This window comes from Stegodyphus dumicola, chromosome 11 (genome assembly GCF_044657685.1).
Source record: "Stegodyphus dumicola isolate Sdum_Otavi_A_Nest chromosome 11, ASM4465768v1".
Taxonomy (NCBI): Eukaryota; Metazoa; Arthropoda; class Arachnida; order Araneae; family Eresidae; genus Stegodyphus; species Stegodyphus dumicola.
Genome location: NC_140778.1, coordinates 106450623 through 106477053, shown reverse-complemented (window position 1 = coordinate 106477053; position 26431 = coordinate 106450623). Strand labels below are relative to the sequence as shown.

Genomic DNA, 26431 nt, shown 5'->3' with positions numbered 1-26431 from the left:
AATAAATTATATGCAGTATTAGATATTTAATTTAGGTTTTGACCAACAGATGTTATTTAGTCATCCACTAAATTGTTGCATTTGAAGGTACTTAGTATTTACCGCTTTAACTTCACTGTGTTTGCTCCCTTTTTCTAATCAGAAATGGCTGCTAGACAATTTTCAGTGGTTGACATAGTATATATTCCGAATGATTTATCAGATTCTGAAAGTGATTTTAGTTTTGATAGTGATATAGATTTTTTCGAACTGCCCCTCAAATAGCGAAACTTTGAACCCTGTTTCAAACTACTAAATTACATTTCTAAGGTATTTGTCCCTAAGTGCATTATATTTTCTTAAGTTTTATATATTTTACTTTTTCTATATTGTGTAATGAATACAAATTAACTGTAATTCAACTGAAATTCATTTAAGCAATTTTTGTGTGCGTGTGTTAACATCTGAAATTGGTTTTTCTCAGCTTAGTTTCTCATGATAAAAATCTATATAAAAAATCTTTTCTATAAAGAAAAAATGCATCAGTTCTCCAATATATATAGATTCAAAATATGCATAAAAATGTAATTTTTAAAGCGATTTCAGTCCACATATTGAGCAGTCAGAGGGTTAAGCTTGCTGGTTAGTTGAATGCCAGTCAGGCTTTTACTGTAACTTCTGCTGTCTTCCACTCTAAATCTTGGAACATTTTACCTGTGAATATGAAGACATTACTGTATAAGAAATTAAATGTATGTAAATATGTTACATATATGGTTTCCTTCACATTAAAAATATTTGTTATAATATACTGCCTTTTGTTGCATGCTTTTGTTACAGAAACTTGTTAACTTTACATTGAGTAATCCTGCCGCTTGAAGGAAATCATTAGTCATAGACTTTTCTTCCCAGCCTTCTTAATCGTGGGGAGTTCTTGAAACTCTGTGCCATTTGTTTCACAATATTATCATTTATGCATTATGTTCATTCATTAGGCTTGATTTGTATAGTTCTAAAAGTTCTTTTATCTGTCTAAGGATTTTTTAGTAGTCTGTAACCATAAAGGACTGAATTGTGACTTTTAATTCTACAAAAATTTTTGTTAATATTGGATTCATGTAATAAAATGAAACAGTAAAAATACTTTTTCAAAAGGAAAGCACTGGTTTTTGTCTATGAAAATAATTAATAAAAATAAAATTATCTTGTATATTTGGTGTAAATTGATTATTTATATTAGAGGATCTACTAAATGTCTTTGGATAAGAAATGTTTATGTAATGCAGATTTATAATTTTTTTGCAAAATTACCTTGTATAGCCGTAAAAATTTTTGTATTTGAATCAGCTGCCTTATAGAATTTATCTATATAGCATATTCTTCTCATAAATGTTAACCTATAATTCTCTTATGAATACATTGTTATCTGGCATGTCTTGAAGTATGTGTGACTTATACACCACGTCTGGGACATATCCCCTTAGAAAGAAAATTGTGAAGTATAATGTAAAGTTAATTTAATTATTAATTCACAAAAATGAAGTAGTTATTACTAATAGTGAGGCAAATTTGGCAGCAAGGCAAATATTCAATTACATAATTTCCCAATGAACTTAGACAGATTTCTTTTCCAGTGGTAACTTCTAGTTAAAATAATAAATAAGTGGCTAATCTTTGGAATATGGTAACAAGTAGTTTGGCGACATTTTGGTAAGGCGATAAAGGTTACTAGCTAGGACTTTAGCAGTGTACATGGATAAAGTCAAGAATGTGCACAATGCCATTTTTGTGTAATTCTGGGATTTTTTTTAAGTGAAAATAGGTCGACGTGTACATGGATAATACCGCGTATGTGCAATTCTTAAAAACGCGGCAACCAGTTTGCAATTCTGCACTTTCTCCCAATTTCGCACCTAATCTTCATCATGATTAAGCATTTTTGTTCCATAAAAGTTCTAGTATAAGCGTAATTCGGCTAGCAGATTGTTGGAAAAAATTTTAAAATTTTAAGTTGGAAAAAATTTAAAAATTGTCCAATTTAATTTATTAAATTGGACAATTTTTTGTTGGAAAAAATTAATTTGAAAAAAATTTAATTTAAATTAAATTAAAGTAAAAAAAAATGCCTTTACTTCGTGAAAACAAAATGGCATCCAAAACAAAACTAGCAGGTTGCTGTAGCAGGGTTGGTCGCCAAATTTTCGCTAAAAAGTTGCCAAGTTACCATAATCCAAAGGTTAACCAAATAAGTAGTTGCTTTGTATTAAATGCCCAAAATAGTTTTTATTCTTTTCAAATAATTTAGTGTAATTTCAAACTTAAGCCAGAATTTTACTTCTGAGAAAGTGAGGTTTACATAATCTGTAACACTGAATTTTTCTCATTAAAAATATTAAACTAATTTATAAAAAGTTTTCTTGCTATATTTCTAAACAAGTACTAAGATTATTGCATGATATGCTTTGCTTCTTTATTTATTTAATAAGTAATAAAAAATTTATATTTTATTTGTAACTGTAAATGCAAAATACGTATAATTTTAAAATTATTTTCAGACTTTTGGATATATTCATCTTTCTGCTGGTGATCTTCTAAGAGCTGAGAGGAATACCCCTGGATCCCAGTATGGAGAACTTATTGAAAACCACATTCGAAATGGAACCATTGTACCTGTCGAAATTACTTGCCGTCTGATTGAGGAGGTAATAATATCAAATGGTGTGTATTTGTTACTCTTATCTATTTGGGTTTCAATAACCTACATTAAATGGTTAAATTTATAGGCTATTAGGGCTGGAATAGATGTTGTAAAAATATTATTGTATTACTAATTAAATCCTAAAGTTCATCCGTTGCAAAATGTATGTAGGTTAACAAGATCTTTCATTTCATAAATTTGTTATAACTTGTATGTATATTTATAAACAATAGTAAAACCTTCATACAGATTATTTCCTCACTTAATCTCCATACTTTACTAAGCCTCACTCTGGATGTTTTAATACAATACTTCTCACCCGTTGATTATCCTAAAGATGTGACGAGACACATGTGCACTCAAGTATTGTCATGTGTTAGTATGAGATCTATTTATAGTAACCCAGATTATTTTTAATAAATTCTCAAATAATGGACAGAAATCATTATTTGTCATTTGCTGAAGCAATCACTAAGAAACAAGCTCTTGTGGTCCCAAAAGACTGTGATGTATCATAGTAATGGATAGAAATCATCATTTATCACTTGGTGAGGCAATCAGTAAAGAGCATGTTCTTGTGGTTCCCGAAAATATGATGTCTATTGACATTGTTTGAAGTTTCTTGGGAAGTTCAGGTAATGTGTGTTACCATGCCATGGATGCTTGCTTTATCTTCTGAGTCATATAATTCTTTTGTATGTATTCTCTTATGAAACATGTATGCATTATTTGGCACTAAATATGAATATAATGATGCAAAAATGTAATTTTTCCTCATGATAGTACAGGGGCTGGATAATGAAACACTTGACTAGTAAAACACTCCAAGTTTAAGCTAGTGTATTCTAGTCTAGCTGGAACCTTCAATCATTTCAAGAGCAGCATAGTGTGAACTTCGAATTTGTAGTAATGCTAGGGATACTGACATCAAACATTGAGAATTGTAGGACATAAATCAGATATATTGAAGTTTAAAAAAATGAGTTTTTTGGAGATTTTTCTGTCTAATGATCAGGGGGGGAAAAATTCAACCCATTTTTAAACCTCATGCAAGAAACCTATTTGCATGAGGTTTCAGATGTGGGTTCAACAAAAATTCAGTTTTGGGTAGGAGACAGTTTATATCATAGTGCTATGAAATCTCTGGGAACACTGATTGTGCTTGTTGATTGCATAACTTCCAAAGAATAATGATAGACCAAATCCATCAGTTATTCTAACTTTGTAGCTAAAAAAATGTGCTACTTGTCAGGATGAGATTATAGCACCTCATGTGAGAAACTAATGACACATTGATTTGAAGCCATCTGATTGAGAAGGTAATAATATCAAATGGTGTGTATTTGTTACTCTTATCTATTTGGTTTTCAACAACCTACATTAAATGGTTAAATTTATAGGCTATTAGGGCTGGAATAGATGTTGTAAAAAATATTATTGTATGACTAGAAACATCCATGAACTGTTTGAACATTTCCACATCCTACATAATCTGTTGATCTCAACATCATTGGGTCTGAGTGAGATGTGCTCCAAGATCGAGTTTAAAAAATGTTTTTCTCCTCCATGAAATAATATAGCCATTATTTTTCAAAAGAAATGGCTAAAAATAAATTATTAAACAAGACCTTAACAATCATTTCCAAAAAGAATCATTTGGGATTAATTGAAAGTTATGTATTATCACTTTCACCATGAAAGTTGGGAGAGACCCCGTTCCTGCCGAATTCTGAAAGAACTGATACCACTTTATAAAATAAATAATCACACATGGTTCCTTATTTACTTATGAAATTAGCAGATACAGTTACAAATTCAGCATAAAAAAATACCTGTTTTGTTATTAAGAGAAAAAAATTTCCTCAACAGTATGGATCCTCTGCAATATTTGCTGATTTGAGCTTACTCCTTTGAGTTTCCTACAGACGAACTGGGGAGAACTCTGTGGTGATGAGTCATGGTAAGAGACAAATGAGTGCACTTTGTTGCCAATAAAATATGGCGACTCTAACAAGAACTATAACTTTGTAAAAGCGCACAGAACAGAGACCCACTGCTGAGGAGTAGTGCACATATTTGAAGTCTTGAAATAAAGATCAACTTTTATTGTACATTATGCCTGAATGCAGCGAGAATATTTTATGTGTAATGACAACATCAGTATCAGTTCCATGTAGCAACAGTGTTTTACTTGCATCTTTGTTCATAAAAATGAAAGATGATTTATAGAGAATCTGGGTCAGGGTTATTCAAACAAAAGCCTAGATGTTGTGATTATGTTGTTACATCACACATATCCATGATTGCTGCTAAATTATGTTGCTTGACGACAGTTTATGATCAACAAAATAATGCATAAGTACCAAAGAAGCGTAAGCTTTCTAAAAAGTCTTGCATCATCCTATTAAAGTATTATATTTTAGATGTTCAATGCCTACTGTTCAATGGCTGTATGTGAAGTGTATGAAAAAAGTCTCTTTCTAATTGTCAATTAAAAGTTGCCTCAGTACCCTACTTGAATATTCTTCTGTATCCCATTTGTTCATAAATGATATTGTGTGTTGTTTCTACTGAGATGTTCTTGTCGTTAGCAGTATCAATAAGTCATATGCATTGCTGTTCTAGAATCAGAACTCCTAATGTTATACAGATTTTCACCTATAGATTTGATGCACCAAAACTCCCCTGTTTCTGTGATATAAGAAATATACCATACACTCTAGAAATAAACATCATCCATTGACACTCTTTGTAAATAAATCTGATTACATTACACACTTTAGTGTTTGACTATGTTTTCTGAACGAACAACAACATAGTACAACAGACGTCAAGAGAGAATGATATGAAATACTGTATAAAAGCATGTATCAGAGCTGCTGTTCAAGGCTGTTGCCTTGTAGGAAATTATAATGATATAAGAAATAATACACATACATGAGATACTTCAATAAAAATTAAAGTGAAATTCTTTAGAAAATGGTATGATTTTATATGCATTTAAAATATAAAAAAGTACTGTACAAACCAAAGTGAGTACTAATCAAAAAATTTAATTGAATTAATTTGCATACTCCTTATTTAACAGTAGTTTGCAGAATCTCTGAAATCCTTAAATTTTTCATAATCCCCAAAATAAAGTGTTTTGACTGTGTCTGTATATTTCTATATATCTGTACTAAATGAAAATATATTTTTTATTTAATTTAATGATTTAGTTTGAAATTTTAATCTATTTAATAATAAGTTTTTATCATTCTGTATTGCACTTTTTGTAAATATTAATGAATATTTTGCAAGTATAATATTTTAAAACCATCATAAAAAGAATTATATGGCATATTACACTGCATATTTTTATATGCAATTTAATTTGTCACAATCAATTTTATAATGATATTAATGTTAAAATTTTTATTTTAATTGGTATTTCATTCTTGGCTTTCTTCCTCCCAGGCTATGAAAACAAGTGCAAGTGACAAATTTTTAATTGATGGATTTCCTCGTAACAAAGATAATTTGGATGGCTGGAACAAAGAAATGGCTGATAAAGCTAATGTTCAGTTTATCTTGTTTATTGACTGCTCTGAAGAAGTAAATACCGTTTTTATTTCCTTTTATCTAAGCATTAGACTATGTTTCTGAAATATATTTAAAGAAATCTGTTTGAAATATTTTTCAAAAAATTAGTTATGAAAAGAACTTGCATATTCTATTAGCAGAATATTTTTAAATTTTAAGTTAAAAGTTTTTTCGAAATGTAAGAAAATATTTTATATACAACTGTGCAGTCAATTCAAATTCAGAATTTGTAAAGGGTAATCAAAATATCCATTGAAAGCCTGTAAGCCTAATATATTCAGTGTATTTAAAAGAAATCACAGTCTGTTCAATAAGTCATATGCATTGCTGATCTAGAATCAGAATCAATGTTATACAGATTTTCATCTATAGATTTGGTGACCTAAAAAGATAACTTCAAATGAAAGAGAAAAATGCCCATGCATGAACTTTATCATTTTATGTGATAGGAACTTTTCAGTCCTTGTTTTGGAGAACACTTTTGGCCTTTTTCATAAAATATTTATTTATTAAATCTTTGATTTTCTGTTAACTGTATAATTTTTGACAATCCCCTGCCTCTCCCCAAAAAATTTTACTGCAGTGGTTTAAATAATACGAAGCAGCAATATCTGAATGAAACAGTTAAGTAAATATTTTCTATTGATATTTTTTGTTTTAAGTCATTCTTGCATTATTTGATTTAGTGTTATCCTGTTGAAGAATTACATTTAATCTATTGTTCACCTCGTGTCACTTGTGTTTAGAATCTCTTTCAAATTATCCTTTTGATGACAGCAGAATGTATAATACTTTCTGTTAGTTCAAAAATAACTTCACCTTTCCTATGCAAAGCAAAATCACCTTTGAATGCAATATTGCCTATCTCCAAGACTTGGTCTTACTTCTGAAATCCAGCCATTATATTTTATAACTAAGATTAATATAAAGAATTCTTTTCTCATTTTCAGTCGCAATACATGTAAATTCTTGTGAATAGAAAAATTCAAATCAATTCATGGTACACATAGTTAGGAGCTGTTTTTTTACAAAAAACCTTTTTGGCCCTTTCTGTTTATCTGCATCCGCACTGAAGCAAATTTTAAGCACTGAAGTCACAAATTTTTTTACTTGGCATTTATAAACTCGTTGGTGACTAATTTTTTTGCCAAGCTAATGGCCAAAAGTCAAGAGACATTTTTAAAATGCCAATGCACTAAGAATTCCATAAAAGAACAGTCAATTAAGCAAGAAACTTTAGTAATAAATCTGTTTGAGAAATCCTGTAATCTTTTTTTGCTGTTGTTCTCCCTATATACAAAGCAATGTGCTTTTCCTAAAAGTAATTGGAAGATGGCACAAACTTGGCATCGTGCACAACTTTGGCACTGTGCACCAACCAGCAATAAATAAAGTGAATAGCTGTTCTTAATGAGGTATGGCTATCTTTGAATCAATTTCTGACTCATGTTCTAATACTTTGCTTACAGTTTTTCACATTTTATTTCCATAAAAGTTACTCATTTAAGAAGTATAACTTCATAGACTGAGAATATGTGCATTTCCTACTCTTTGACAAAGTGCCATATTTCTAGAAAAGTAAAATGCTTTCTTTTTTATCAGCCATTAAACTCAACAATTCTATCATTTATTATATGCAGCTGCAAAGAGAAATGCTTATCGGAAAAATGATAGTTGAAGACTGCAGGTATAATCTAACACTCCTTGCCACAAGAAATTCTGTGGGCTTGGGCTGACTACGTCAGACAAGTGAGCATAAACAACATGACAGTTAAATTTCAAAAAGACAAATCCATGTATTCATAAACAAGTGTATGCTAACCCATATACTTGCTACATAAAATCCATTTTGGCAATATCTTGGGTTGCCACATAAGTATTCTGGCAACTTATTGCATTGCTTCATAAATATTTTGTTACAACTTTTTAGTGGAGATTGATGATAAAGAGAAAGTGCTGACTTTTCTAAACATTTATTAGCATTTTTGCTTTTAAGTTAATCTGTAAAAGAATATCATACATTTTCCTATTTCAGGCTTGTATCGAAAGATGTTTAAAAAGGGGAGCTGAGGGAAGTGGACGTTCTGATGATAACATTGAAAGCTTAAAGAAAAGGTATGTTATATTTCTTGATTCAGATAGTTTCTCTTTCCAACATAAATTTAATTGTAAAAGATCATCAAAAATATTCTTATACTGAAAATTGAATAAGTTCATTCATTTAAAATATTGTGTTACATTTAAATTGAAAACATTTTTAATATAGTTATTGAAACCAAATACATTTGAATACATAGTACAAGTTTGTAAAGTAAAGGAGCTTCCTGAGATCATTCTCAGTATAATTTTAAAATTCTAATTTTGTAAATCTATACAGATGTCTTGCAAGTTGTACTCAAACTAAATTGTCTTTCATATTTTTCTGTATAAGATAACCAGATCTGTATTATTCTCTATACAAATTTCACATCCTACAACTATGTAAAAATAGCATTAATCAAAATAATCTGTAATAAATTCACCTATTTAGCCTGGAAAAAATAGAAGTATTTATGAATATAGTGAAGAATTCTGGGTTTTAAGACAATCCAGGATTCTTCACTGTGTTTTCTAAAGTCTGTTTCACATTTTTTAAAAGACTTTTATTATTAAAGAGTTGGTATTTTAATAGTTCCTAATAATTTAATGGCAAATCAGAGAAATGTGATAAAAAAGGTTGTCTCATAGTTTTATGACTGATATTGCTGAATAATTTATATACTTTATCATTAACTCTCTGAGCGCCATGACTGAACCTAACCTGTCATGGGATTTTTTATAACTTGTTATATATTAGCTTATAATTTAAGATATTTTGCTTTCTTACTTTCATTAATAATACAAACACCATCTTGATGTAAGTTTATGAAAGTAGAGACTAAAATTGGTAAATATACATATTTAGCTAATAAAGACTAATAAAAGGCTCTTTAAATACAGGTCTTCATGACAGATCCAAAAACCCAGGCTGCTGAGAGGGTTAATTCCAAAACTTAACTACTGCTCTAAAACAATAAAGTAGCCACATATATTATCATGACATAAAGGGGATAATGTTAATGAAACTGTTTGTACTGTAATTTTTATAAACAAAAGCACTTGCTATAATACAGTGTCACTGATTGAATTAACAGCCCTTTAAAATTTTCCTGTCACTATTATTTATGTTTGGCATGTATTGGATTTTTTTTACTTGCATTACTATTTGTTTAACTAATCATTGGTTTGTAAGAACAAAATTATCTTCAATACAGTACAAAGTCCGAAATTCGAAGGTCCATTATCCAAAATGATCTAAAATCCGGACCTCAAAGCCACAAACATTTTTTTTTTATTAATGCATTACGCATGCACATTTGATTTTTCTTTCCATAATAAAACATAAGGAGATTTTCACTTAAAAATTCCGATTCTTAATTTCACTTAGGCGCTAAATAAAATACCTCATTATGGAAAAACAATCATTTAAGCATAAGTTTGTGAGATTAATAATTTGGCTCTGTAGCTGAGTATCTTCTAAGCACAATCTCAAACCAAAACATTCACCTATTTTATATCCCTGATGCCGACCTGGCAAGTCATTATTTATTATATTTTGCTTTCATCACCTCATGTTTATCAATACATGACAGCTTCAGTAATAACTCATGCAGTGATGTCTAAACTTTTTTTTTATATTAGTAATTGAATAACAAGAGTATGGCAACCTTTTATGCTAACTTTATGCTTGGCGATGATTATAGATTTTTAAATGCTCTAAGAAATGTTGACGAGGGAAACTTCAACAAAAAATTTTTTCATATGCTAAAAATAAATTTTGTTAATCAAACTCATAGGCCAAAAGATTACATTTAATGCTATTTTAATTAATAATAACTGATATGTTATTCATCATAAATCCAGAAGCAGCGGCAGAAAATGTCGGCACCGGACGGCACAATTTAGGGAAGACAAAATTTTTGGAATTTGGGGAAGCACCGAGTGGTAAAATTATGGGATGAGAAGTTTTTTATTATTAGGGAAAGCACTGGGATCCAAAGTTTAGGCACGGTGAAAATTTAGAACTTAGGAAAATTTATGACCTGTAGAGACTGCACCAGGCGGTATCTATCATCGGCCTAGATAAAGCCTTAAGTATATATGGGAGTTTATTTATTCAGGGCTCAGATTAGTTTTAAGCATGTGCAAGAAATAAGCATAGGTATAGTAAATAACTAAACTAATACAATTCAGGCTTAATTCAGTACGCAAAAGGAGCAAGACAAAATTTAGTGAAACTTTTGTCGCCAATCTTGTGATACACAGCCAATAATGTATAACGGATGCCATTAAGCTAGGCTAAAATTACCTTTACTGATTCTAAGGCATTTCAATTAATGTAGCAGACTGCACTGCTCCCTAATCTTCTAATTTGATCCAGCTTATTATTTTTTGCAAACTGTTATTATTATGGCAATTTTATAAAAACTAAGCTTGAACTTTCGATTATGTTGAAGAGTTTCCAATTCTGGAGCTGCCAAAGGATCTACAAAGCGAAACCATGTTTTGATGTCCATTAAACAAAAAGTAGAATTTCTGAAAAAAATGCATCAAGGCATATCCATCTCAAAATTATGCAACAAGGTATGGGCATTGGAAAGTCAACTGTATATGACATAAGAAAAAGGAACTTTTTGAATTTTTTATGGAAGCAACTTAAACAACTTACATTGAAATAAATGTTTAATAAAGTAAACAAATAAATATTAAACTTTTTTTAGTAAATTTTGATACCTTTAGACCATAATTGTTCTTTTTTTCATAAATTACGATTTCATATTTTTAATTGTATAATTTCTGCATGATGCTAGATTTAAATTGATGACCTAATATCCGGAAAGATCCCAAATCCAGAATCGCCGAAGTCCCGATGAATCCGGATTTCAGACTTTGTACTGTATAGCACAGCCAAACTGGAAAATTTAATATTTTTTAATTTTTTAATCAGATTTAGATTCATGATAAGCCATATCTCAATGAGCAGAATTACTATTACATTCATTGGGATGATATTTGTAAAGAAAATAAAAATACAAATTTTCTTAAATAGTAAAATAATATATACCAAGTAACAACAAATCTCAAATAAAAACAGGCATAGCTGTCTAAATGCCAAAGTAAATTTGTGATATGTCACTTGCCGAACAATATAAAATATTCTACTTTGGGACTTCCTTTTTTTTAACTGCTTAATTATTTAAAGGACTCGTGTATTTTATTGAGATGTTTTGGTTATGCCATAGTGACTGTCAAACTAGACAAAAGAAAGACATCTGTAATAAGCTCAAAGGTCTCGCTAATTAATAAAATATATGTTTTTTTAGCAATGACTTTGTTGTGTGTATAAATATATTTATCTTATGTTTGTCAAAGTAAGTGCTTTTGAAATCTTTTCATTCATGAACAGTGAAGGACTTTTAAAAAAAAGCGTCTTGTTAAGCCGCTTAGGACCAACGTTGCATATGCGCAATGCAATGATTCCACTTTTACCAGCCCATTGTTGCATATATGCAAAGTGCTCTGATTAATCTCTTCAGCCCATCATCATATGTACATAACTTGAAAATGGAACAATTTTAAAAGCCAGTAGACGGTATGGTTTTCACATCATTTAAGTCATGTGACTTTTGAACTTCATATATGAGCATCAATTTCTGTTCTATGCTTCTGCTTTCGATACATTTTTGGTGTTAACAGACTGGGAATCACAGCTCTTTAAGTTAAAGGTACACCAGCACATTTGTTTATTTCGTAAGAAATTTCCCCCCCCCCCTCTTTCTTTCTTTTTTTTTTTTTTTTTTTTTTTTTTTTTTTTTTTTTAGTCCAAAAGGGGCTTTGTCCCTGAAGGACTATTGTTTTCGTTTTGCGATTTTACGTCGGACTCATAAACGTCGGTTCACTTTTCAAACTGTTGCCACAAAATGTTAGAGTCCTGCATTATATTTGAAGAAATTAAATAATGAAAAATCTGCATAAATGATTGTCTATTTCTCGCATTGTGATAAAACAATGGTACCTAGAGCCATCGAATTTTGAATGACGAAATCCTACTGCGAATATGGGCATCTGAAATCCCAAATTTGGAATTTGTTTTATTATAGATTTTATATTTTGTAAAACTTTAACGAATTTTTTTTTTACAAATTCAATGCTTTAAAAGCGAGAAATGGCAACGTTATATAGAAAAAAAATACTTTTATCTCCAGCTCGCGAGACTGTGTATATTGGAAATTCTAAAGATATGCTTAATTTAACATTATTTTGCGATATTGCTCTTGAACTGAATTTTATGGTTTAAGTGCAAAGAACATGATATTTAATAAATAAAGGTAACACTCAAAACGTTAAAAAAACGCCCCTTTGGACGTAATTTAAAATCTGAAAAATTTCAGATTTTTTTTTTTTTTTTATTATTTTTTTGTTTTATTCTTTGTGATTTTCGCTATCAGAATGTGGGGAAGTGCATCCAGCTCAATGTTTTCATTTATTTTATTTATTTTTAATTTGGAGAATTTGGGAAAATGCATCTAGTGACTATAGCGGGTGTAACATCACCGAACGTCCATGATGGAAAAACTCAGACCAGTTGCCCTTTTTCATATTTATTTTAAAACTTAAGATAGACTTTCTTGATTAATTAAAACATAACTTTACAGCATTGCTACAGAAGGCGTAAGACATCAGCTTTCTTGATGTGTGATGCATCTTCTTACTTGCTCGGCGAAAAAAGCTGTCGTTGTCTTATGTGTTCGATTCTTGTTTTGAATTATTCCACACACAGCAGAATTATTAAATTGGAATTTAATTACCTACAGATAATTATTGCTTAATTTTCTTAATTATTATTACTTAATTATTGTCCATTTTCTTCAATTATTAATAAATTAATTTCTTAATGTATTGTATAAATAAATATATGTAATAGTGTGATAAATTAGCACTTTAGAATTACATATGTATCTGAAGGTTTTCTGCATTATCTAATTATGAACCTGGCAAACTGTAATTTGGGAATTTGTTTCATTTTTGTTCACCTTCAAATGACAGTGGTTATTTTGCTTTTTAGATTTCACACATTTCATCAGGATACTCTGCCAATTGTAAACCAGTTTAGTGAAAAAGGCATGGTTCTGAAAGTTGATGGAAGTAAAGATGCTGATGCAGTAAGTATTTGCATAAAATATTTTTGCTTTGAAATGCTAACTTTGAAATGGGAATAATAAGCTAAAATTGCAGTATCCGTGAATTAATATTTTTTAATGTTTAAGGAAAATGTGTTTAGTAGCTTTAAAATAATTGTTAAATTTGTTTGAATTGCTATTGAACACCAAAAGATGCTGACACCAGACTTCCTATGGCCTATTAAATTATACACAGTTTTTGCTGTATTTCATTTTAATTTATTTTGTTGAATTCTATTATAGGTATATTTTTCATTCAATTAATTCAGTTCTCTCATTGCGGCAAAGCAGAAATACATAAAAACTCAAAACATCCTCATTAAAAATTGTAAAATATGGGAAAAACAAAACATCAAATACAGTTAAAAAAAAGTTTCTACACGAAAACAAATGATTTGGCCAGCGGGCAAGAAGGCAGACATTTTCATTGCAGAAGACCGAAAATTTACTTTTGATCCCACTCAGCAAAAAGAAACTAAAGTAGCAGAAACTGACTGAATTCACTGTTCTACTGAGTTTCAAATGTAAACAAGTGGCCATGGTTTAGTGGCGAGTTAAAGCCAAACTCGCCACTTAAACTTTTAAATTGTTGATAATTCTACAACTATTGCATGCATATTAACTAAAGGCATAAAAACCTTAACTGGAATATAAAAAAATAATTCAGTCACTTTTAAAGCAAGAAAATGCACTATTTACCAACATGTAAGAATAAAAAAAAAATATAACCAAGCTAGGTAACAGAGTGGAAATATATATATATATATATATACGATTGGTGCAGCCGATTGCAACCTAAAAGAGAAGTGCACAACTACATGTTATACCAGTCCCATATACAAGATTTCAATGTTCTATGGCTGCTCATACTTGAGTTATGCGAGATACTTATGTACAGACGTCAAGAAAAGAATTTTTTCTGAATCCATGTTAAATCCAATTAGCAATCCTTTTTGGCAAAAACAATCCTTTGTTCTCTGTGTACATGCAGATGTTATGCAAAAGCTTCATTTAAATGGTTTCGAGAGTTGTTGGAATTATGATACCCAACATTTTTCACTATTACAATACTGCCTTTACTTCATACAAGGAAGTAAAAAAAAGAACAGTTTCTGTATTTACTAAAAAAGATGACCCATCTGTACATTTTATGATAAATTTTAAAAACTAATAATGCAGGTGAATATTTCTGAGATGTGGTTCTGATTAGAATTAATTTGTTTCTATTTTAAAAGAAGAGTGAGCTGGCTAATTTAAAAAGGAAAAAATTAGGGAAATTGAGTGATACATTGTTATGAATTTGTTTTAAAATATATTAGTGACTATGTGATGAGAAATCACTCAGTTAGACATATCTCTACATATAATAAAAGAGTCTGTGTGTCTTTTGTTTGTGCTGCGCATAAGCTAATAGACCCAGGGCTACGAAATTTGGTATATAGGTGCATCTAGACAAAAGCCCATGCACCTCGAAATTCAAATCCGATTTTTTAAATTTCATCTTTTCGATTTTATCACATCATTTTGAATAGTTTCATTCTTTTAGAAATGTAGTTTTGGCAACAGTTTTTCATTCACTTGTATACTGGACTGCTGACTGTTGAAAATCAGCACTGTTGCCATTTGGAAAAATGAGGGCGATAATTCTGTGCGGTTTTTTAACGTAATGTTTCTCTTGGATACTGGACGTTTGTTGAGAGAAGACAGAAGGAAGTCGGTTAATTTATTTATTAGGATAATTAATATTTGTATTAAGGGATACTGCTTATTTCATTGTTTTCTTCTTTAAATTTGTGGTCATTTTTCCGGTACATTTAAAAACCAGACAAAGGCTGGCCACGTAGATGCTAGTCTATTATAATTAAAATTAGGATATACAATTTATATATATTATCCTTGTGTTTTGTATGGTGCTTATGGTATGGTTATTAAACTCCTTCCTTTCAGTGTGCAGTTTCAGTTATCAAAATATTTGATTATAAGTACTCTACCATCTTTGAGAAACAATACAGCAAAAAGGGAAGGTCTTATATTTGAGTAAATACAATAACTAATGCATTAGCTTAGTAGCAATCTAGACCTAAGCATGCACAAAATTAATAATCCTGTCTTTTGCCAGCTGGATTAGTTCTTCAGTTTTCAACACTTACTGCCATCTAGTGAAGAACTAAAAGAATCATTATAGATGCATTCATAGCTTTAGTCTGTAAATGTGACTTACTATTTTATGGGTTTTGATTGATATTATTGGTTTGTTTTGATGTTCAAACAGATATTATTCATTATTTAATAACTGAAAATACAGTAATTTGCATTTTTTTATAATTAACTAAAGCCAGAAATACAGATTACTGCATCTTTCATAATAATGTGGCATAACAATACAGCAATATGAATATTGTTGCGTGCGTACGGGTTCGTTATGAAATGAATGCACAAGTCCGATGAAAAATGAACAAAAATTTATTATTATCACAACAAAAATGCTTAAATTTTCTCAAATTATCATGCAGTATTACAATATCTCACAGTAGTTATCTTTTAACTACTCAAATGTACAATAGAACGTAATTCATAACAGCTAAAGAACGCTAATCCGCGAATTCACTACAATCAACAAGAGCAGTTTTCTAAACAACAACAAACTAAGCAACTACTACAAACTGAGATGTTTTCCTCCTTTTATAAGATTTTAAAATCACGCGCTAGAATTTTCCAGCACTTTCTCGAAATCAAAAAGAGATATTTATTTATTTAACGCACGCGCTCTTGTATTTTTAATTTTTCCGGCTTAGCTTTCTTTTAATATTCGTCACGCGCTGCACTGCGCGAGAAATAAAACCATTTAATTTATAATTGAACTAACATTAGCTTTTTAAATACCAAATTCATAACACTGCCCCCTTCCCAAGGACTGCACGTCCCGGGCAGTACAATCCCTGAACAGGAAGCTAAACTTACAACTGTGGCATAAATGCAACTGAGGCATAAACATTACATTACAATATCAAACAATATAAACAATAAATGCAATAACTAACTTAAACAAATCAAATGCTATCAAATACTAAATACAAAACAAATACTAAATACAAATCAAATACTAAATACAAATCAAATACTAAATGCAAATCAAATACTAAATACAAATCAAATCAAATACACATTTATAAACAAAAAGGACCATGGTCTGATACTATTTACAATTATTTACATTACGTACTATGGCCATAGTAATGAGCTAACCTGTCGTAATGAACGACTTTAGGTTTAGAGTTCGAAGACTTACGAATCCGAACCACGACGTCATTCAGTCTTTTTAGGACTGTATACAGGCCATCCCAAGGTGACTGTAATTTCGGACAAAGTCCTTTTCGTCGAGTCGGATTCCACAACCACACCTTGTCTCCTTCGTGGAACTGATGTTCAGTAGCTCTTGTGTAGTAGCGGGTCTTCATCTTCTCCATCGCCAAGTTGACTCGCTCTCGTGCAAAGTTGTGCATCACTTCAAACCGGGCCTGGAGATCTTGAATATATTCCTCAGACGATGAAGGAGCATCCGGAGGGCGGCCAAACAATAGATCACAAGGCAGACGAAGGTCACGACCGAAGAGCATCTGTGATGGAGAATAGCCGGTAGTCTCGTGGACAGCACTGCGGTAAGCCAGTAAAAAGAGTGGTAATTTCTTGTCCCAGTCCTGTTGGTTTCTGGAAACCACTAATGAGAGGTTATTAAGGATGGTTCGATTGAACCTCTCTACCATGCCGTCCGACTGGGGATGCAATGGCTTCGTTTGAGTTTTGTCAATGCCGAGTAGTTTGCGTAGTTCTTTGATTACTGCCGAGGCAAAATTCCTTCCCTGATCGGAATGTAACTGAAGAGGCACTCCGAACCTGGAAATCCAGTGCTGTATCATTACCTCAGTTACTGTGACAGCCTCTTGATCAGGAATAGGATAAGCTTCAGGCCACTTGGTGAAGTAATCAATGACAACGAGTATGTATTTGTTGCCATCAGCAGTTCGTGGCAGAAGTCCCAGGATGTCAAAGGCGATACGTTCAAAAGGCGCCCCTACGTTGTAACGTTGCAGCTTGCCTCGGCTGCGTCTCCTCGGTCCTTTCCGACCTGCACAGGCATTGCAAGATCGGCACCACTTTTGCACGTCATCCTTTTCATTATTCCAGTAAAAGCGCTCACGAACTCTCTGCAAGGTCTTCATTATTCCAAAGTGACCTCCTGTAGGGGTGCTATGTAACTCTTTAAGGACATCAGGAATGCGGGATCTTAGAAGTATAAGTTGCCATCGGAACGTCTTCCCATCATCCGATTCGAATTTCCGGTATAAGACGCCGTTTCGAATGTGAAGTGAATCCCAGAGTGCCCTGGGGTGTTCTGCAATACCGTCGTAGGTGACCTTCAGAACCACATCTCCAACATCTTACAGCCACTTTGTTCTCACTGCTACTCCGTATCAAAGCATCGACTTGTCTGGATAAATCATCTAAACGAGCCATCAATTGGTCCCCTGGGTCGTGGACTCGCACAGCTCTGACTGGGTAGCGATCCTTAAGAGTTGCTTGCTGGGCTGCCTCCAATTTCACGGCGTACAACAGAGCGCTTTTTACATCCTTTACATCTGCCATTCGCAGTGCTTTCTGTATTTCAGGGTCCCGGATGCCATCGATGAAATATTGCAGCGACGGAATCCGTAAATGCGAGGTGGGACAGCCTTTCAACATCCGTGGCGAGTTCCTGGAGTGATTCGGTGGGCTTCTGTTGATGGGATTTTAATTGAAGCCTGCTGTAGTCCTTTAAACATTTCTCGCCAAAGCGCAACTCCAATGCGCCGGATAGAGCTTCGAAGTCAAGTCTTTGATTTTCGGGAAGCGTCTGCAGGATATCCGCTGCGTCTGCTCTCAGAGAAGCGGCGAGATGACAGGCCTTAGCTTGGGAATCCCATCCATTCGCATCCGCAACGATAGAAAATTGTGTCCTATACACCTGCCAGAAGGTCTTCCCATCATATGTAGATAGTTTCAGAACGGAACGAGTAGGCATCGATAAAAATTTGAAACCTTCAGAATTGTTTCCTACCATCGCTATGCACTTCTTTAGGCTGTCAACTTCTTTGGCTACGGCAGCAGAAACCCTATCATCAATTTTTTGTTCGACGGCAGAAACTCTTTCTTCAATTTGTTGTTGGAAGGCCGAAACTCTTCCTTCGACTCGTTGCTCCACAGCCGACACTCTATCTTCTATTTCATCTTTGACAGAAGAAACCTTTTCTTCAATTTGCCCGATTTATTTTCAACAGCTCCTATTCTGTCTTCCATAGCCTCAAATTTACTTTCTATTACGCAGGTTATTTCTCTTTTCATTTCGTCTTGACCTGCTTCAATCTTTTCTTGTACAGCTTTTATGTCTTTTTTAAAAGTTACTTGACCAGCTTCCAACTTTTCGTGAACGGCTTCCATTTCCTTTTTAATGGATCTCATCTCTCCTTTAACGGAATCTTGGCCCAATTTCATTTCTTCCTTAACGGATTCCTGGCCCAATTTCATTTCTTCCTTAACGGAGTTGACGGCCCCTTCCATCTTTTCTTGGAAAGCAGCAAATGCAGTCATCATTTGCCTGAATTGTTCTTCCATCGCTCTTGTTATTGGCATTCAAATCCCACTCCTGACACCAAAAATTGTTGCGTGCGTACGGGTTCGTTATGAAATGAATGCACAAGTCCGATGAAAAATGAACAAAAATTTATTATTATCACAACAAAAATGCTTAAATTTTCTCAAATTATCATGCAGTATTACAATATCTCACAGTAGTTATCTTTTAACTACTCAAATGTACAATAGAACATAATTCATAACAGCTAAAGAACGCTAATCCGCGAATTCACTACAATCAACAAGAGCAGTTTTCTAAACAACAACAAACTAAGCAACTACTACAAACTGAGATGTTTTCCTCCTTTTATAAGATTTTAAAATCACGCGCTAGAATTTTCCAGCACTTTCTCGAAATCAAAAAGAGATATTTATTTATTTAACGCACGCGCACTTGTATTTTTAATTTTTCCGGCTTAGCTTTCTTTTAATATTCGTCACGCGCTGCACTGCGCGAGAAATAAAACCATTTAATTTATAATTGAACTAACATTAGCTTTTTAAATACCAAATTCGTAACAATATTAAAAAGTGAATACCAATTGTAAAAATTTCCATTTTGCTTAAAATTTTGCCAATTTAATTTAATGTTGTGTTGATTTTATCTACTAAGATCTGTTGATAAAGAAAACAATTTATTATACTATCAGTGATGATCTTTTTTTGGGGGGGAGTATAATGTACTGTGTTGTTTGAATGTTGTGTTAATCATATTGTGTATAGTTTGATTTCCTTTTTAATATTATAGGTGTTTTGATTTCATAGAAATAAAACTGCATATCACTTTTAATATTCTGAAAACAGTATTTAAATAGCTGTAAATTGGAATTTGTTATAAGTTGTTAATTTTAACATACTTAAAACTACCATAAACTAATGCAGAGCTAATCTATTAAAAATTTTTAAAAACATTTTGGTTAATCTTCGGATTATGGTAACTTGGCGACTTTTTAGCGAAAATTTGGCGACCAGCCCTGCTACAGCAACCTGCTAGTTTTTTTTGTACGCCATTTTTGTTTTCACCAAGTAAGGGCATGGTTTTTTTTTTTTTTTTTTTCCCCTCTCTCTCAACATTTTTTTCCAACAATCTGCTAGCTGAATTACGCTAATGCTAGAACTTTTATGGAACAAAAGTGCTTAATCATGACGAATATTAGGTGCGAAATTGGGAGAAAGTGCAGAATCGCCCACTGCTTGCCGCGTTTTTAAGAATTGCGCATACACGGTATCCATGTACACGTCAACTTATTTTCACTTAAAAAAACATCCCAGAATTGCACAAAAATGGCATTGCGCACACTCTTGACTTTATCCATGTACACTGCTAAAGTCCTAGCTAGTAACCTTTATCGCCTTACCAAAATGTCGCAAACTACCTGTTACCATATTTCAAAGATTAGCCAACTTTTTTTTTAAATTAATTAATCCCAATTTCTACATAGATAATTTTCATTGTTGTCATGTTAAATTTTTCTAATGCTTGTAATGTTAAAGTTACCTTCTATAAATTGTCCATTTTAAAATTGCCATTTTATTCCATAACAGAATGAAATTGCCATTTCATTCTGTTTAAATTAACAGTTAATTAAATTTTATTGTGACTTATTTAATTTATTGAAATGTAATCTTGCAAATTGTGTAATTCTTAATAAACATGCAATTAGTTTTTATCTTATGTAAGTATTAGTTAATACTTGTTTTATTTGTGGATTTTTATTACCATGATATACATATATTGCATAGTAAAGCAAAAGCTTTTACTATCAATTCCATTATAGAGAAGGAAACTAGTAATTGCATACAATAAACTGTTCTATATAAATTATGTATGATACCAAGCTAAGTTTCCATTTCTAAATATTTGCTCAATAATATTAATATACTAGCATTACTTACACTAATACACAAGTATTTTTTTAATTATGTAAAAAAGAACTTTAATGTGGCATAAATTTTGAATAAAACTTGAAGTTTCGAGGGAAATCGGAGACAGATCCTTCTTCAGGAGCCCTCCCCCCCCCCGAAAAAAAAGAATGTAATAGATAAAAATCTATGCCAAACTAAAACAGCTTTTTTGTCTTATTTAAAATTTTACATTGGCATTGTTTCTTTTTCAACTTGATATTAACGTTTGTTCACAATAAACAGATACCCACTATATTCTAAGTTTGACTGATTAAATGTCTGCTTAAAGTAGCATAAGTTGCAATATCTATAAATAATTCAATATCATATTTTATTCAGAAAAAGATTTCTGTTTAAATTAACAGTTAATTAAATGTATGCTTTCTGAATTAGATGCAAGTTATATTCCTAATTTGACTGCTGCATTTATTATTTTATCTCTATACAAATGAAATATATAAGGCCCGTTTTCAAATTTTGTTACATATGCTGCCCCAGAAGGAAAGAAAGCTCACAATAAATTAATATTTAAAGTTTAATTTGAGCAATGCATGGTATAAAGATGATTATAAATGTATTTCATATTACTGATTATGTACTGTTTTTTTTTAGGCACATTTATAAACTGATTATGGGTAAAATAATCTCAAGGTGACTTGACGTGAAATGAAAGACAAATTATTTTTATTGATTTGCTAAAGGAAAAAGCTTTTGTAATTAATTTTTATCATGAATATAACACACTAATAGTTCATATTTAAAATAATTAAACTTCTTTATTTAAAAAAATAAATTAGGTTACAAAACAAAGAGGTTCTGAATAACATAAAATGTGAAAGGGACAGGCATTTTTATGATCATAGTTTTAAAATTTACTTTTTTAAAAAAAATTCAATTTTTTATATATATTTTAAATTGTAGAAATATATTTATTGTCATCCTTATGCAAAGCATAGCTCAAATTAAACTTTAAACATTAATTTATCTTGAATTTTCTTTCTCTTCTTCTTGGACAGCATATGTAAGCAAAATTTGAAAATGGGCCATAAAACATTAGAAATGTTGTGTTTATGTAATTGAAATCCTTTTTTAATAATTTTTTGCATATTGTGTACTTGTGGCAACATTAAAATCTTTAACATTACGATAGAATATATTATGCAAAGTATATAAAGCATTTATTGATTTGTTTTATTATTTCGTAGGTTTTTCAAACAATTCAAGAACTGTTCCGTCAGTATGCATAGAAAAGCAAGATCTGTCCTATTTTTAATTATTTTGTTGCATTTATCAGAAAATGCAGTTGAAAATTTTCTGCTCTTCTAATACAAACTCTATTATCTTAAAAAGATATAAAGGAATTTTACCATAGTTAAAGCTAGTTATCTGTTACTATCCAGACTTTTATACGTATATATAGTTATTTGACTGTGTTTTACATTGCAATGTGGTATCTATTGCTCCTATGTAACAATGTTTCAATTTTATTTGTATTTGATTTTCCATATAATGTATATAGAATTAGTTTTTACTGCTTGTGGCAACTGTTCTGTTTTGCTGTTAATTATGCATGTTCATGACTCTTCTACTTAAATATTGAGTGATGTTTTATAAAAAGGGAACTATATAAAAACAATAAATTGATATGTGAATAGAAATGATTATTCAAAGATAATGCATGCAAATTTTCATCAAAACATAAAAATTTTGTATTTTCTTTTGAAGGTTGCTTAAATACTATTATAGTGGTTAAACTCAATTTGAGTATATTCATAGCTGCAAGTAGTCCTGGTTTTCAACATATCTCCTAGTGTCCTGAATATCCTGGAACACTGAATCTTGTACTTTTCATTTTAAGCTTTTACTAAGGAAAATTTTTCCCACCATTAGATAAAATTTATTAAATAAATGAAACTTAAATTGTGTAAATTCCATCCCACCTGTAGTGATTTTGAGCATAAATTTTCTTATTAAATTGTATTTAGTCCGAATTGTTTTAATTTGATGTAGACATCTGTATAATTTATTATGAGGATTCAAACAATCGGTTAATATTTATATTAATTTTTGTTTTACAACAATATAAATGTTACATTTTTAAGTTTATTCATACACTAATATATGTATAAATTAATTATTAGCTTTCCTTCCATTTTTTCTCTAAATAAGAATGTTAGGAAAATTGCAAAATGAGATTAGCCAAAGAACAAAAAATGTTGGTGAAACATTAATATATTTCATATCAGAATCATACAGATAATTCAATAACCTGAATCATCATGCATTATAAAGTCAGTTTGCAGTTCCTTAGGAATGGCATTTTCATACAGTGCAAAAACTCCCATTTTTTTTATATTCGGCTGTTAGCAGCTATGGTGTATTAAAATTGTTATTTTTGAGCAGTTGTATTTTGAAGTAAAGGCAATAAATTCTAATCAAATTTTCTTGATAAATTACAATTTTTTATAACAACTGCAATGAATTATGTAAATTGCTTGCAGTATTGCCAAGGTAAAGTAATAATACTAAACTATAATTAAAAATTAAATACTTCTGAATACTAAGTATATTGAGGTACAAGCAAAGATTTTTATATCTAGTTATTCATTTTTTATAAAGGAAATACCAGAAGTATGGTTAAAATTAAATTTTTGTAATATCTAATAGCTATAAATTACAGTAATTTCATCTTAAATATAAAACATTTATTATTAGAATTTTCCAAACAAGCAAATTTTTTTTTTTTTTTTTTTTTTTTTTTTTTTTTTTTTTGAAAAATGTAATTTTGTTTTTTCATTGATTCATTAAATGCATCATTACTTGGTAAACACTAGTTCCTTTATTTCAGTCTTCCAAAGTGATTGCAATAAAGTTTAAAAAATTATCTTTTATTAGGCAAATTATTTTGTGTTCTTAAAGAGGAGATAAAAAATGCAATTCCAATTATTGTCACTTCTCCCCCAACTAATCTTAACATTCCATCACATCCATGTCTAAATTTTAATTTATTTTTGAAATAATAATTGCACATTTCTAAAATATTTCATGTTTATCAAATTATGTCAAATCACTTGTGCAAAATGTAATTCTTATCATGATTGTATAATTTTTTACTGCGCCAAATATAATTACAATCATTAAATGTTTGTGTAGTATCTTTTTTTATTTATTCATGTATGAAAAATTAGCAGCACATGCAATATTGTTATAAATGGTTCTATTGAACAAATGTTAATCTGTACTTGCTGAAAGTATTTATGGGCTTTAATATTTATTTATAGAATAGAAATTATTCTTATTGTCTATATTAAATATTTACATGGTAAAAGTTTCAGATCATTGTGTATCTTATGGACATCACTTGCAGATTTCATACACAAAATATTTGTATTAACAAAAGTTTAGCCACTTGACTATTTCTAAAATATATAAAGTAATAACTTCTATTTATTGCATGAAAGAAAATAAGCATTATGTAAAGATGAAGGCAGTATTTAATTTTCATAAGTTGCGTGATAATGTCAGATTGGATCATGCATGAATTGATATTTAAAGCTAAAACTAAAACTTGCATTTAAAGTATGTGACTACCCCCACAGCAGTTGCTTCTGCTTTCAATGAGGTGATCGACTATGGCAGATGCTACTAGCAATGCCATACTTTTATTAGGGCAGATTGGCTGGAGAAGCTAAACATATACAAACAGTATGCCTGAGGGCATCCCAAAGATTTTTTTAATGGGATTAATATCTGAAGAATATGACAGCAATTCCATGCACAAAATGCCATCACTCTCCAGGTAATCATTAATGGTGTTGGCTAGATGGGGATAGGCATTATCATCCATCAGGACTAACTGCTGAAGCATACAGTCTCACAATGGGGTATAGGACTTTAATTCTAACTCTGTGATGCCATCATAGGACCATCTTTAAAGGTGTCCAATAATGCATTGAAATTCCAGCCCATACCATGATGATGCCACTTCTGACTAAGTCGTATTCTGGACCTCATTTTCTCTGGACCCTTACATGCTTATCTTCTGATCAGGGCAAATCTGGACTTGTCTATAAGCAGGACATAGCACCTATCTAAGACAGTCCAACTGAGATCCTGCTTCTGTGGATTGGGCAGTTATTTGAACATAAACACTTGGTATATCATAGTAAAACACTTGGTAACACTTATACAATCCTTTTATATGAACCCGTCAGTGCACAGTACTAGCAGATATTATACAAAGTGACACTGCAACCATGGAAGTCGTTCATTCTACTTCTAAAAATATACCAATCAGGGTGATACCTCTCGATCAACTAGGCACAGGTCTCTAGACGATTGTTTGACTTGTTTCAATGTTTGAGAAATTACTGAATGATCAGTGCCAAAGAAGAGTGACATCTTTCACTGAATATCCTGCTTCAATACTTCTGACAACACACCAGTGCTATGTGCCATTTGTCTTCTTTCAGCCACAGAAACATGAATATCATCAAAAGTTATCTTACAAAAATTTAAATTAACCTTTTTAAACCCTTCAGAATGCTACGTCTTCAACAATTACCTAATTAGCACATATTCAGACAGCCAATTATAGTTGGTTGTAACATCATATTTGCATTATACGGCTACCTGCAGCCACTGTAATTCAGCCATGCTTTCAGGAATTGCTAATTTGCATTGAGTTCATAACTTTTGAAAGTCAGTGTATTTGGAAATACCATAAATGGTTTGATTTGTTCAGTAATTCGTTTATAATGAATAGTTTTAAAAATTATTATTAATTGTGGAATTGAAATATAGTTATAGCAAATGGAATTTAATATGCAATTCCATTATATATTACATAAATATTTCAAGTAGCAGTTGCATCTAAAATGGTTAATATTTCAAAAAATGTTTAATTTAGAATTCAGTAGCAATTAATACTTAAAAATACTTCTTAAAATTACTGTTAAAAAAATTAACATAAAATGATATCTTTGGATTGAATCCAAAAGTTTTATAATCTCTTTTTCTGTATCCAAGCTCCTTCACTAAACATCTGAATCAATAGAATTTAAATATGCCCATTTTAAGATATGAGCCCCAAGAAGTCAGGACAATTAACAATTCTGATAATGACCATGACATCATAGGCAGTGTTAGATTCCTTCATACTGTGATTGAGCACACATACTTGAATCTTGATACAAGTAAGCTAATGGGTTATTTTTTTAATAACTAAAATGGATAAAATTTTAGGTGCCTTATACTTCTTCTTTGAAAGGAATTTCTTCCCTTTTTTCATCATTATTTGCCATTCTAATCATTTTATATTTTTGTAAATTAAACACTG

General features: G+C 31.0%; 1 protein-coding gene across 2 annotated transcripts in view; it reads left to right on the top strand.

Annotated features, from left to right (window-relative positions):
* Positions 1 to 24421, top strand: part of Cmpk (cytidine/uridine monophosphate kinase Dak1) — a 30393-nt gene extending 5972 nt beyond the window's left edge. For both annotated transcript variants that reach the window (XM_085827048.1, XM_085827049.1), the window contains exons 3-7: positions 2535 to 2681; positions 6134 to 6271; positions 8295 to 8374; positions 13404 to 13500; positions 22299 to 24421. In XM_085827048.1, coding sequence (XP_085683174.1) covers positions 2535 to 2681; positions 6134 to 6271; positions 8295 to 8374; positions 13404 to 13500; positions 22299 to 22340 — 504 coding nt within the window. In that variant the 3' untranslated portion in view covers positions 22341 to 24421. The remainder of the gene's footprint in view (positions 1 to 2534; positions 2682 to 6133; positions 6272 to 8294; positions 8375 to 13403; positions 13501 to 22298) is intronic.
* The last annotated feature ends 2010 nt before the right edge of the window (positions 24422 to 26431 follow it).